At 39.4% G+C, this 14,818-nt stretch overlaps 1 protein-coding gene across 1 annotated transcript; it reads left to right on the top strand.

Annotated features, from left to right (window-relative positions):
- Positions 1-3,986: 3,986 nt before the first annotated feature.
- Positions 3,987-14,107, top strand: LOC139554270 (zinc finger protein 180-like). The gene is made up of 2 exons (XM_071367030.1): positions 3,987-4,704; positions 12,308-14,107. Exons 1-2 carry the CDS (start codon positions 4,374-4,376, stop codon positions 13,270-13,272), a joined length of 1,296 nt encoding a protein of 431 aa, XP_071223131.1. The 5' UTR covers positions 3,987-4,373; the 3' UTR covers positions 13,273-14,107.
- Positions 14,108-14,818: the final 711 nt, after the last annotated feature.

Below are 14,818 nucleotides of genomic sequence, written 5' to 3'. Positions count from 1 at the left end.
GCTAGCTATGGTTGCTAATTCGACAGGAGAAGAGGACATTCTAAAACCAAACAACGATTATTCTGGACCAAGGACTCCTTGTACAAGATTCTGATGGAAGCTCAGCAAAAGTAGGAACCATTTATGATGTTATTTCGTATTTCTGTGGGAAATGTTTAGTCCTATTTTCCGCCCTTATTGCGGGCGCTGTCTCGCTATAACGTAAGCTGTATGTCGTACTAAAGTTATTTTAAAAAATCTAACACAGCGGTTGCATTAAGAACTAGTGTATCTTTCATTTGCTGTACAACATGTATTTTTTAGTAAAGTTCATGATGAGTTATTTGATTAGATTAGGTGAGTGTCCAAAATATCTCCGGAGAATTTTGTGCATTTTGGCTACGTATTCACATTGTAAAACCACGATTTGTACCGCTAAATATGCACATTTTCGAACAAAACATATATGTATTGTGTAACATGATGTTATAGGACTGTCATCTGATGAAGTTTGTCAAGGTTAGTGAATAATTTAATATCTTTTGCTGGTTTTTGCGATCGCTACCTTTTGCTGCTGATAAATGCGTTTGTGTGTTTGGCTATTGTGGTAAGCTGATATAATGCTATATTGTGTTTTCGCTGTAAAACACTTAAAAAATCGGAAATATTGGCTGGATTCACAAGATGTTTATCTTTCATTTGCTGTACACCATGTATTTTTCATAAATGTTTTATGTTGAGTATTTAGGTATTTCACGTTGCTCTCTGTAATTATTCCGGCTGCTTTGGTGATATTTTTTTATGGTAGCTGCAATGTAAAACTATGATTTATACCTCAAATATGCACATTTTCGAACAAAACATAGATTTATTGTATAACATGTTATAAGACTGTCATCTGATGAAGTTGTTTCTTGGTTAGTGACTAATTATATCTCTATTTGGTCGGTTTTGTGATAGCTACCTATGCGGTAAAAAAATTGTGAAAATATGCGGTTGAGTCTTTTGCTATTGTGGTTAGCTAATAGAAATACATATTGTGTTTTCGCTGTAAAACATTTTAAAAATCGGAAATGATGGCTGGATTCATAAGATGTGTATCTTTCATTTGGTGTCTTGGACTTGTGATTTCATGATATTTATATGCTAGTATTTACTTGTGGCGCTATGCTAGGCTATGCTAGTCAGCTTTTTTACTGATGAGGATGCTCCCGGATCCGGGATGGTGATGAAGTAGAGGTTAACGTTATGACTATAACTACTGTTCCCTGAAGGAGGGAAACTAGGTACAACATACTATTAAATCCACGCCTTGCTGGAAGCCCCGCCTTCCACAGGTGATGAGCGTGAGGTTCGGATTTATTCCTTAAATGTAATACCGCTCTTCACCGACCCAGGAAAGGGCGGGGTCAAACAGGTGTTGTACCTCATTTCCCTCCTTCAGGGAAGAGTAATTATAGTCAAAGTTACATTTGGGGATGTCTGATAGTATTTCTGATTGTCTTAACGCACCACCACTAATGAGTTGGAGCTTCTCAAAGTAATTTTTTTTCACCTCAAACAGCAAGTAAACAAAGTCTAATCAAAATCAATTGCGAATGACAATAGTTCCTCAAAGTATTTTCGTAAAATATTTCCAGCTCTCGCCCTTTCGATAACCACTCGGCATAAAAGGGAAAAATGCAATGCTCTGATCCAGTGGAAATGTCATACAATACCTGATTACTTCTTATCCTTTTCACAAATAGCCGACAGCTGTGTCTGTCCCAAACTCACTGGCCGGGAAACTCTGAGGGCCCAGAATATTTTATACAATGTTGCAAGCTTGCTATCACGAGTTTCGGGCCAACCCAGTTGATAGTTGATACAATGTTTCAAGTTCGTTGTAGACAGGTCATGTGCAGCCAATGTGATTTATAGGATATTTATTTTTATCAGTATATTTTCTACCTGCAGGCTGCAATGTTTTCATTTGTTGGCTTTATGTCGGCTATTTTTACATAGTTGGCAATGGCAATAAAAGTTACTTTTAGATTTGTATAATTTTCATTTAGATTTAGATAGAATGTAGATTAATCACAGACAATGATTTTGAGATACTATTATAAATGAGATGAAACTCATTTATCAATCGTAAGTGGCACGCAGGTTGGTAGAAATGGTAAGATAACTTGGCACTCCAAATGGAAAAGGTTACCGACCGCTGGTGTAGCCCATTACCGGAAACTTCAGGAGCATAACGGCAGAATTGTTCTCCTTCTGGTTAGGTTAGGTTATCTTGATCTCTGGCTCCCTCGAGTCATTTGTGTGTCTTAATTATTTAATCAAACAGCATGCTTAAAGCATCAGACCAGTTCAGTACATATAGTTGATTTTATTAAAACACATGGGGTGTGTCTATATATGGAAAAATACACGTTATAACATTTCAACCAATCCTTTGGTAGAAAGAACAGACTAAGGTTGACTAAGATTTATTTTAGGTGGGGACACTAGAACATGATTTTGGGGCAACGCAGGAGTGGCTTCGGTAGAAGTCTCTGAATGTCCTTGAGTGACATAGCCAGAGCACGGACTTGAGCCCGATCTAACATCTCTGGAGAGACCTGAAAATAGCTGTGCAGTGATGTTCCCCATCCAACCTGACAGAGCTAGAGAGGATCTGCAGAGATGGATGGGAGAAACTCCCCAAATGCAGGTGTGCCAAATAAATTAGCTAAATGAAAGGTAGAAAAAAATAATTTAATCAATTTTAGAATTTAAAAAAGTCAAGGGGTCTGAACACTTTCAGAATGCACTGTATACAGCAACAGCTCCCCATAAGCATTCATGTATTTTCTGTAGATGTTATATCCCTGTATTGCTACTGCTGTATCAAAGGAATTATCTCAGTGAGTTTCAGAGATGAACAGTACAGTGCATTCCAAATTCAATAGGCAGGCAAGTAAACAGAAACGTTTTCAAATAAAAACTATTCCAGAAAATGTCAAAGTGTATATAACGCCCGTCCAAGAGACTGTCGACCAATCACATTCACATTGTCATGCTGTGACACGCAGTTCCTTAGCTAATTCTCACGAAATCCCGTTTTAACGTCAGGGTATGAGTCGAGAAACATGCCTATTTACCTTGAAAGTACATAATGTCACGATTGCAAAGCTATACGATATTACAGAGAACAAGTTAATTATCTCACATCTCTGAAAATATTTGTAATGTTGTGCTTCTTGTTCACAGAGGGAAATTCATGCCAATGTTCTTTTCTTTAAGCTGTTAATACGAATTGAAAGGAGTTTCCAATATCCTCAATTCTTAAAGTATTTCTGGTCATAGCAAGTGATAGTGATACACAAGCTAGGTCTATTTGAAACATTGCCATCCCATGGCAGCATTTACCAGCCACCAAATTCAGAAGCTTTAAAACCACAAAAAAAAATATTAAAACCCAATTCTATTTTTGCCCAAAGTTAAGATATAAATTATTCAAACTGAACATAATTCATGCTGGTTATTATTTTAGGCTATTTTAGTTTTGGAGTCAAAGATAGTTTTGGAATAGTTTTCAAACAGGTTTGTTATTTTATTTCAGTTTTCTAAATAGTTTCCCCCTAATTATTCTTTCTATAATAGGCATGGAGGTTTCCCCTATCAACCAGTCATAGGTACTGGTGACAAAGCGCCTCGTAACCTAGCTGGGAATGGGACAGACGGAACCCTTCTGTGGTAACAGACAGGGGCGATTTGTAATAAAATTCAATTCCCAGGAATGGGGTTCATATGAACCACAGAGACTGTGTCTGGGATAATAACATGGCCGTGTCCAACCCCGCTTGTTTCCTCGACTGCGCTAACAACCACCAATCTCCAACAGGGTATTATGTGAAATTGTGAAATTATTTTGATGTGATATGAAAGTACAGCGATTTTTGTTTCTAGAAATGTGTCGCAATTGAGAATCGATTCACATTTAGTTCAGTTACCTTTACTTTCCGGGCTCCCTAGTGGCGCACCGGTTTAAGGCACTGCATCTCAGTGCAAGATTCATCACTACAGTCCAGTTCAAATCCAGGCTGATATTTCCTCAACTGCGTTTCCCACTCCAGTCGGCGATGTGAGTCTTTCAGGCGATGCTGCTAACGTGACGTATAATCTAGTGGACGGTTCTTCATAAACAGCTAGTCAACCACCTCGGTAGCTTGCTAGCCAACATAGCCGAAAGATTCAAGCTATTTATACGCTTTCGGTGTATATTAGCGATTGTGTTTTAAACACACTTCTGTCGTATCTACTTCTTAACCTATTTAATATTTACGTTGTTTTTATTAGTTAGTTTGCTGGTTAAATTAGCACTAGTCTAGTCGCTAATGATAGCTAGCTAGCTAACATCCCCCAACATGAGCTCCCTAAACTACTCCCCTCCTGTTAAAGAAGAGAAGGCGGTCGGCTGGACGGAGAAAGAAGCTCTGGGGCTGAACATTGTCCTGAAAAAGGAGAAGGAAGAAGAGGACGTTACTGTGAAAAAAGAAGTAGAGGGTGAGACTGTTACAGTGAAAGAAGAAGAGAAAGACGTTTCAGTGAAAGAAGAGGAAGATGCGTTCAGAGTGAAAGAGGAGGAGGATGTTACAGTAAAAGAAGAGGATGCCGGTTTTGGAGTGAAGAAGGAAGGGGAGATTTCTGTCACATTGGAAGATGAAGAGGTGGAGATAGGACATCAGATTAACACCAGTAGGTACCGCCTTAAATATGTTTTTAACTTCGGATATTCGGGGGTTGGCTTGTCAATACCTCTTCAACGGAGGGCCATAGGATGATGACTGATAAGTCTAGAATCAGACGACGTAGAGAACAAGCTGCCCCTTGTTTTCTCCGTTCCGTTTCCAAAAAGTGACTTAACATATATATTTGAGAAGGGTCTATCTGCTGACCGCAGACTGGGGGGCACGGCATGTAGTGATATTCGTGTAGTGATGTTTTACTACACATCGTGCCCCCCAACAGTGCCATGCGAGAGTTGGGTTGGTTACACCAAAGATTATGGATATACTGACAAGATGTCTGGGGGAGTCATTGTCCACAAAGTGGCACTGTGGGCCCTCTAGCTCCCGCCTATCCTTTCTTTGGATTGGTGGATACTTCTTATTATTGGAATTTATTGTTTTTATTATTCTGAGAGTTGTTGAAGTCAACCGCCTGTATTCAATGGAGAGAAATGCTCAGCTACTAGCATGAATATACATAGCGATCTGGAGACAACTCCTATAGTGTTTTATTAGAAAACACCGTTCTATACAGTCCACCTGGTAGAGGTTCATATCTGACAGAGATGAACACACCGTTCTATACAGTCCACCTGGTAGAGGTTCATATCTGACAGAGATGAACACACCGTTCTATACAGTCCACCTGGTAGAGGTCCATATCTGACAGAGATGAACACACCGTTCTATACAGTCCACCTGATAGGTTCATTAGCTTCTTTAAAAAAATAGCTGTGTATGGTTTCAAATCACAAGCTTGTAGGCTTATGCCTATTTGGGCAGTACGTGTGGCAATAGGCCTTGCTGATATTAACTGCCTTGTTCAGGGGCAGAACAACAGATTTGTACCTTGTCAGCTCGGGGATTTGATCTTGCAACCACTAGGCTACGCTGCCGCCCCAGAGTTATTATTATTATTATTATTGATTTGCGGCTGTCATTGAAAAGCAGCTCAAATAGGTGTGAAGATAATGTCTCTTGAGTATAATTTAAAATGTTGAGACAAGAAAAAGGGGAGGGTTGTGTGGTGAAGATATAGGTGAGTCTCTCTTCAGAATGTCCTCCGCTGGCTTCCACCAATTCTTGCTCCTTCATTGTTTGATTAAGTTTATTATATCAATTCCCCTTTACAAATGTCAGCAGTAGTAAATGTACCGTTACTTTCTGTCAATTGGTTACATTTATTTCTGTTAATGCATGTATTAATTAGTCTTTTTTTATTTTTTATTTCACCTTTCTTTAACCAGGTAGGCCAGTTGAGAACAAGTTGTCATTTACAACTGCGACCTGGCCAAGATAAAGCATAGCAGTGTGACAAAAACAACAACACAGAGTTACACATAAACAAACCTACAGTCAATAACACAATAGAAAATAGAAAAATCTATGTACAGTATGAGAAAATGCAGAAGAGTAGGCCATAGAGGCGAAATAATTACAATTTAGCATTAACACTGGAGTGAGAGATGAGGATGTGCAAGTAGAGATACTGGGGTGCAAAAGCGCAAGAGGATAAATAACAATATGGGGATGAGGTAGTTGGGTGGGCTATTTACAGATTGGCTGTGTACAGGTACAGTGATCGGTAAGCTGCTCTGACAGCTGATGCTTAAAGTTAGAGAGGGAGATATAAGACTCCAGCTTCAGTGATTTTTGCAATTCGTTCCAGTCATTGGCAGCAGAGAACTGGAAGGAAAGGCGGCCAAAGTAAGTGTTGGCTTTGGGGATGACCAGTGAAATATACCTGCTGGAGCGCGTGCTATGGGTGGGTGTTGCTATGGTGACCAGTGAGCTGAGATAAGGCAGGGCTTTACCTAGCAAAGACTTATGGATGACCTGGAGCCAGTGGGTTTGATGACGAATATGTAGTGAGGGCCAGCCAACGAGAGCATACAGGTCGCAGTGGTGGGTAGTATATTGGGCTTTACCGCTCTCATTTTGTTTGGAGTGCTCCATGTGAGCAATGAGCATGCCTGGTTTCTCTGTCCTGATTAATGTTGAGGGAGCGCCCACCTGAGCATAGGACTACTTGGCGGAAATGTAGGAAAGTGTTTAAAAAAAACATCTATTGTGACGACCCCCGGCAAGAAAGACAAAAATGTCTCTCAAACAGAAGAGTACTCTCAACCAGTAATACATATGAACTACTGTATCATGTCTGCATTATAAATAGTATATCACTAGTTAACTGAAATACCACTATTGGCTTTGGGCAAAGGACCAACACAGTCCACCAGAACCCTGCCGAAAGGTTTGTCAAAAGCAGGAATAGGCTGCAAAGATGCAACCGGTACAGCTTGGTTCGGTTTACCTGTCCGCTGGCAAACGCCACAGGATTTACAGGATTTACAAACGCCACAGTCCATGTATTGTTACACCACGTAGGAGCAGTATAGACCTAGTCTGTTCATTATATACATCTACATGATGTATTGTTACACCATGTAGGAGCAGTATAGACCTAGTCTTTTCATTATATACATCTACATGATGTATTGTTACACCATGTAGGAGCAGTATAGACCTAGTCTGTTCATTATATACATCTACATGATGATGTATTGTTACACCATGTAGGAGCAGTATAGACCTAGTCTTTTCATTATATACATCTACATGATGTATTGTTACACCATATAGGAGCAGTATAGACCTAGTCTTTTCATTATATACATCTACATGATGTATTGTTACACCATGTAGGAGCTGTATAGACCTAGTCTGTTCATTATATACATCTACATGATGATGTATTGTTACACCATGTAGGAGCAGTATAGACCTAGTCTTTTCATTATATACATCTACATGATGTATTGTTACACCAACAAAAAAAGGGAAATTATATTATTTTATTCTAATACTGAATTATTGCCACCCATGTTTTCAAATCTCCAGCACCCTCCCATTGGGAGGATAATGACCCTGAAAGTTTTTATGAGATTAGAGAACACATTGGGTGGGATCTTAGACCATTCCTCCATACAGAATCTCTCCAGGTCCTTGATTTATTTTGTCTGCGCTTGTGGACTGCCCTGTTCAATTCAAACCACAGGTTTTCAATGCAGTTCAAGTCTGAAGACTGAGATGGCCATTGAAAATGTTGATTTTGTACCCAATTAACCATTTCTTCGTGGATGTTAATGTGTCTTGCTGGAAGATCCACTTATGGCCCAAGTTTCAGCCTCCAAGCAGAGAGGTAACCAGGTTTCTGGGCTAAAATATCCTGGTAGTGGGTAAAGTTTATTTATTTATTTTCTACATACATTTTTGCTCATCTTTATCAAGGGTATCAATAACTAGGTGCTTATTTTGATATCTAGTTATTTGACTGAATTAGAAAAACAGATGTGGAGTAGATGTAGTTTGTTTTAAATTCTCATAAAAAATCTGAACTAATCAAACAACACTTGTTGCTCTTTGTACGTGTTGATATATTTTTATTTAATGGAGAGGAAAAAAACGTTTCCCTAAACTGCTTTATAATATTATATTTCAATATTTCCTCAACTGCGTTTACTCACTCCAGACAGCAGATGGTGATATGTGTCTTTCAGGCGATGTTTCTAGTGTGACGAATAATCTAGTGGACGGAACGCTTCTTCAACAACTACAGCCACCTCGGTAGCTCGCTAGCCAACAAAGTCGGAACATTCAAGTTCTTGAGACAATTTCGTGGTTTATTTCCCACTATGATTTAAACATACTTATGTGGAAACAACTAGCTACCCCATTTAATTTAATATTTACGTTGTTAGTCAACTAGCTGGCTGGTTAAGTTAGCACTAGTCTAGTAACTAATGCTAACAAGCTATTATCCCCGACCATGAGTTCACTAAGCTACTCTCCTCCTGCTAAAGAAGAGGGTGTCTGCTGGACGGAGAAAGAAGCTCCCGTGAAAGAGGAGGAGGCTGTTACAATACAAAAACAAGTAGAGGGTGAGGCTGTTACCGTGAAAGAAGAAGAGAAAATGTTTCAGTGAAAGAAGAGGAAGATGCGTTCAGAGTGAAAGAGGAGGATGTTACAGTAAAAGAAGAGGAGAAAGAGGAGGATGCAGTTTTTGGAGTGAAAGAGGGGGAGGAGGAAATGACTGTCACGTTGGAGGAAGAAGAGGAGGTTGGAGATCTGTTTAACACCAGTAAGTACCGTCTCTGCAGTCGTTGAACCAATATGCAATGAAGGGGTTCTACACTTTAATGTTGTTCTGTAGGAATGGCTGAAGCTACACTGTAACGTGTAGATCATCAAGAGTGGACCATCAACAAAACGTTAGCAATTGATCAAATGCATCCAATGACAATGCCTGAAATACTGTAGTCGTCCTCAATATCTCCTATTTGATTAACCCAATATGTAGTCTTAAAGGGGCAATCAGCAGTTGTTACATCCATTTTAGGACTTATACATTAATGATATGTACCCATCTGTTTCTTGAAGAAATCTCTTATAAATTGCCTCATAAGCTTAGTTCAACTGTCGTACCCCATCAGAACCCAAAATATTAGCTTTTTTTTTACTCCAATGTTTGTCAGTAAATATAAACAAACACCGAATATCCTCAAAACATGGTTAAAACTATAATGTTGATATCATGGATGGTTACATTTCTCCAGCCCCATCCCTCAGCTTTTTACCGAAATGGGCAGGGAATACGCTTTGTTATTGTTTCTACTGCTGATTGCTGCCTCCGTTACTCCTCAAGGTCCAAGGACTGTATGTTATTTTCAGAGGTAGACTGGCTCTGGCAGCTAAAATAGTCAAATATTCCATCTAAATGTGAATCGGTTCTCAATTGCGATACGTTTCTAGAAACAAATCGCTGTACTTTCATATCACATCAACATAATTTCACACAATACTTTCATATCACATCAAAATAATTTCACACAGTACTTAAATATCACATCAAAATAATTTCACATAATACTTTCATATCACAACAAAATCATTTCACATAATTCTTTCATATCACATAAATTATTTCTAATACTTTCACATCAAAATCATTTCGCATAATACTTTCATATCACATCAAAATAGGTAACCAGTCGCGACGCCCCAAACGGTAAACAGAATTAGTTTCTCGTCATTTCTCCTTCCTTCAGGATTCTTTTTCTTTGGACTTTATATGGCGGTTGGCAACCAACTTTAAGGTGCATTACCACCATCAACTGGACTGGAGTGTGGACCTCAGTTGATATTTTAATCACCCACGTGGGTATATACCAAGACAGTTGTGAAGAGGGCACAACAAAACCTTTTCCCCCTCAGGAGACTGAAAAGATTTGGCATGGGTCCGTCCCCAGACACTCAAAAGGAAATACAGCTGCACCATCGAGAGCATCCTGACCGGTTGCATCACCGCCTGGTATGGCAACTGCTCGGCATCTGACCGTAAGGCGCTACAGAGGGTAATGCGAACGGCTCAGTACATCACTGTGGCCAAGCTTCCTGCCATCCAGGACCTATAATAGGCGTGTCAGAGGAAAGCCCACAAAATTGTTAGAGACTCCAGTCACCCAAGTTTTAAACTGTTTTCTCTGCTACCGCACGGCAAGCGGTACCGGAGCGCCAAGTATAGGACCAAAAGCCTCCTCAACAGCTTCTACCCCCAAGCCATACGACTGCTGAATAATTCCTAAAATCGCCACTAGACAATTTACATTGACCCCCCCACCCCCCTCCCTTTTGTGCACTGCTGCTATTCGCTGAAAGGGACAGACTGAAAGGGAGTGTAACTTTGACTATAATTACTGTTCCCTGAAGGAGGGAAACGAGGTACAACACCTGACTGGCCCCGCCCTTTCCTGGGTCGGTGAAGAGCGATATTAAATTGAAGGAATAAATCCGAGCCTCACGCTCATCACCTGTGGAAGACTGGGCTTCCAGCGAGGTGTGGATTTAATAGTATGTTGTACCTAGTTTCCCTCCTTCAGGGAACAGTAGTTATAGTCATAATGTTAAGCTTGTCATATGATGAACTTCAACTTAAATACTGGATCTTGCTGTTGGACAGTTTTTTAAAATTCAGATCTCTGAAATGCACTCTAACTACGTCACATTTAGTGTTTCCTTATGTTACACTGGGAAAACAGTTTTCATGGGCACAGAAATCCTAAATCATTTCAGAGTTTGCTAAGTCCAATGGTTTTAACCGAGAGCCACCTTAACTTGATGGACAACACGCAAATGGATACTGTCATTAACGCGGTTCTTCAATAATTACACATCATACTTAATTCTGTAGCTGTTTAGTTACAGTCACATGTTCAACTATCATCAGCTGATCCAGGAAATCATTTTCTGAGTGACAGTCAAATGACAAACATCACGACATGCAACAACAACCAAAGTGCTTCTTCATTCATTACTCTGGTAAAGACAGTTATGCCGTGCTCCATGTTGGATCCAACATCACTAACAAATTTATGTTTATAATGTGTTATTGTCTGGTTGATTCACAGTAGGATCTCGTTAGTCTGTTTGCACACAGAGATACTTAGCTCATAATGTGTAGAGAACTGTTCCTTGATGGATAGGCTATTGTACAACACACAGAGCTATTTTCCTTTATTCAGGACATTTAGAATGACAACACATTACAGAGTAGCCTAGTGGGATTATTGACAAAATTATCTGGTGATCAGGTTATGAAATGTCATGACAAAGACATTTTAGATTCCATGTTTCACCTGAAATATTAAATGATTTATAGTCCTAGGTCTATGTTATTGTTAGTTGAAGTTCTGGGTCCTACAGTAGGTCTATGTTGTTGTTAGGTGAAGTTATGGGTCCAATTTGGCAAACACTTAGTGGACAAACACTCATTGTCAGGCTGATAGTAAAAATAGCCAAATAGCATTTTAAGTGTTTTTTTTTTAAGTACAACACAGTTGATTTGCAACAATAACACAAACATTATATTCAGCAGGACATTCAAACGAGCCTTACAATTGTAATCCAAAAGATACGTGAAATGTACTCATATTCAACCTGTAAATGGAGACTATTTTTGCTGTCAGCCTATGAGAACTCCCCTGAGTTTTCTCCCACGGTGGTGAATTGGTGAATAGACACAGAACTTAATGTGAGTTTCCTTGAGTAGCACTCCTGATCTTGCGCTGATAGTGAGCTGTAATTTTCAGAATACATTGTGAAAACTAAAATCTTCGCTTACCATTTTTACTCCAGGCAGATATACTACATCCATAACTAGCGGTTTCCTCATTAGCGGGGAGGCGTTTCTGCAATCAAATTGTGTGCGCATCGCCCTCGTGCCGCAATTTTAGCAAACACAGAAAGGGGCCAATATTGGAAACCAAAAGTCGTCTGGCACACTGCTTAGGATTTCAACAACTTTACTAACTTATTTCTAGTTACCACTAATGTGAAAACAAGACAAAATGACTTGTTGCTAACTTGACTGTCTTAATTGTCAAATAATTTAACAGACGTCAATTGTTGTACAACTTCATGGGTATGCTCTGGGCATCACCTTTTACCTCAAATAAACAGTGGATTTTTGTTGTTGTGGGCCTTTAACCATCTGTTTAACTTTGTTGTTCACACAGGAGAGAGACGGGACTATCGTGGATCCTCTGGGGAGTCTCAACAACATCATGAAGCTGACGAGGCAGAGAAGAGTCTCTCCAGATCAGAACACCTCAAGAAACACCAGCAGAGACCCACAGAGAAGAAATCTCATTGCTGCTCTGACTGTGGGAAGAGATTAAACTCTTCAGGAGACCTTAAAATACATCAAAGAATTCACACTGGAGCGAAACCTTTTGGCTGTGATCAATGTGGGAAGAGATTTACTGAGTCAAGCAGCCTGAAATCACACCAGAGAACACACACAGGCGAGAAACTATACAGCTGTTATCAATGTGGGAAAAGTTGTACTACATCTAGCCATCTAATTGTACACCAGAGAACACACACAGGAGAGAAACCTTTTAGCTGTGATCAATGTGGGAAGAAATTTACTGTCTCCAACTCCTTGATAGTGCACCGGAGAATACACACAGGAGAAAAACCTTATAGCTGTAGTCAATGTGGAAAGAGTTTTACTCAACCAGAAAGCCTGATAGTGCACCAGAGAATACACACAGGAGAGAAACCTTATAGCTGTTGTCAATGTGGGAAAAGTTGTACTACATCTAGCCATCTAATTGTACACCAGAGAACACACACAGGAGAGAAACCTTTTAGGTGTGATCAATGTGGGAAGAGTTTTGGTACATCTAGCCATCTAATTGTACACCAGAGAACACACACAGGAGAGAAACCTTATAGCTGTGGTCAATGTGGGAAGAGTTTTGGTCAATCTAGCGATCTGACAGTGCACCAGAGAACACACACAGGAGAGAAACCTTATAGCTGTGGTCAATGTGGGAAGAGTTTTGTTCAATCTGGACATCTGACAGTGCACCAGAGAAGACACACAAGAGAGAAACCTTATAGCTGTGGTCAATGTGGGAAGAGTTTTAGTACATCTGGCTATCTGACTATACACCAGAGAACACACACGGGATAAATGTTGTAGCTGTGATAAATGTGACAAGAGATTCTCTGAGAAAAGACATCTGATCAAACATCAGAAAATACATACATGAAGGAATTGTTTCATGATATCAATGAAATATCCCACCTAGCAAAATGTAATTGAAAAGACGTTGAAAAGACTATGCCCGATGTCAAATATACGTTCGGTTTTAGTTGAAAGTTAAAAATATGTATTTTCGGTCGTTTTTTTCAATGACTTGAAAACAACTTAATTTCAACTTACTTGCAGCCTATACACATGGACGCAATATAATGAAATGGTCTATAATCAATTTTATTAACAATCTTACATCACTCCAGTATTTATTGACAACATTCAAATGCTAATTGTCTTTATTCCACTACTGAAGAAGCATGACTCAAATCACCTCATATTTCATACATCCAGCCTGACAAAATATATATTTTTTATTATTCCATGCCTCACCATTAAGTGGATTATTGCCAATACATATTAACAAAGGAGTGTACATTTGGTTTTTGTCACGTTCTGACCATAGTTCTTGTGTGTTTTGCTTGTTTTAGTGTTGGTCAGGACGTGAGCTGGGTGGGCATTCTATGTTGTGTGTCTAGTTTGTCTGTTTCTATGTTTGGCCTAATATGGTTCTCAATCAGAGGCAGATGTTTTGTGTTGTCTCTGATTGGGAATCATATATAGGTGGCTTGTTTTGTGTTGGGGTTTGTGGGTGGTTGTTTCCTGTCTGTTTTCTGCACCAGCTAGGACTGTATCGGTTTGCCACTTTTTGTTATTTTGTATTTGTAAGTGTTCTCTGTTTATTGTTTAATTAAACATGTTGAGCACTGGCTACGCTGCGTGATGGTCCGATCCCTGCTACACCTTCTCTTGAAGAGAAGGAAGGCTGCCGTTACAGTTTTCATATTTACAATACATGTAACATTTAGTAATCATAATTATTTATGCAACCAACTGACAATTTTTGGTACAATTATATTGACATTGTTGCCCTGCTTTTAAAATATCAGGGTTAATTCTCAGATATGCCAACCCAAATGTACTAGAGCATGAAATTGTGGACTGGGTCCCAATCCAACAACATGCCTATTGAGGAACCCTGAAAAGAGAGAAGCTCCGCAGTGAGGTGGAAAGTTACTACGGATATTAAAAGGCTAGTTCTAGAAGCTAGTGAGTCTTAGAATTCTATAGAAATAAAAAGGAGAAAAGATACGATTGTATATTATTATTTAGAAGTACGTGTTTTTTCTTGTTTTTAATTGTTGACAGCCAGTAGACACCATGTTTATATTGTAGAAGGTGAAGCATTGTAGTTGATTATAATGTGAAATGTAAGTTATTTTCTGTTGGTGGTGAGCAAACTTGTCCAACAAAAATATAGGATATATTTGTTGTCTTAAGGGGGAAGGTGTTACAGTCTGGTTTTTCCATTTATGTTTTTAGGTTGGTGGTTAGCACGTATAGCTCGTTAGCACGTAGTGTTATACCTGTGCTGGCTTGTCCATCTCGTTAGTGGGAAGGTGTTTCACCTGAGCTGGCCCAG

This window comes from Salvelinus alpinus, chromosome 26 (assembly GCF_045679555.1).
Source record: "Salvelinus alpinus chromosome 26, SLU_Salpinus.1, whole genome shotgun sequence".
NCBI classification, from domain to species: Eukaryota; Metazoa; Chordata; class Actinopteri; order Salmoniformes; family Salmonidae; genus Salvelinus; species Salvelinus alpinus.
Note: the sequence above shows the minus strand (reverse complement) of the source record. Positions and strands in the feature narration are given on the sequence as shown.

What these genes read in the sequence shown, in the direction of transcription:
- LOC139554270 (XM_071367030.1), top strand. Translation starts at nt 4,374, where the DNA reads ATGAGCTCCCTAAACTACTCCCCTCCTGTTAAAGAAGAGAAGGCGGTC. An exon ending in AGGACATCAGATTAACACCA is followed by an intron (nt 4,705 to 12,307) that starts GTAGGTACCGCC and finishes TTGTTCACACAG; the next exon opens with GAGAGAGACGGGACTATCGT.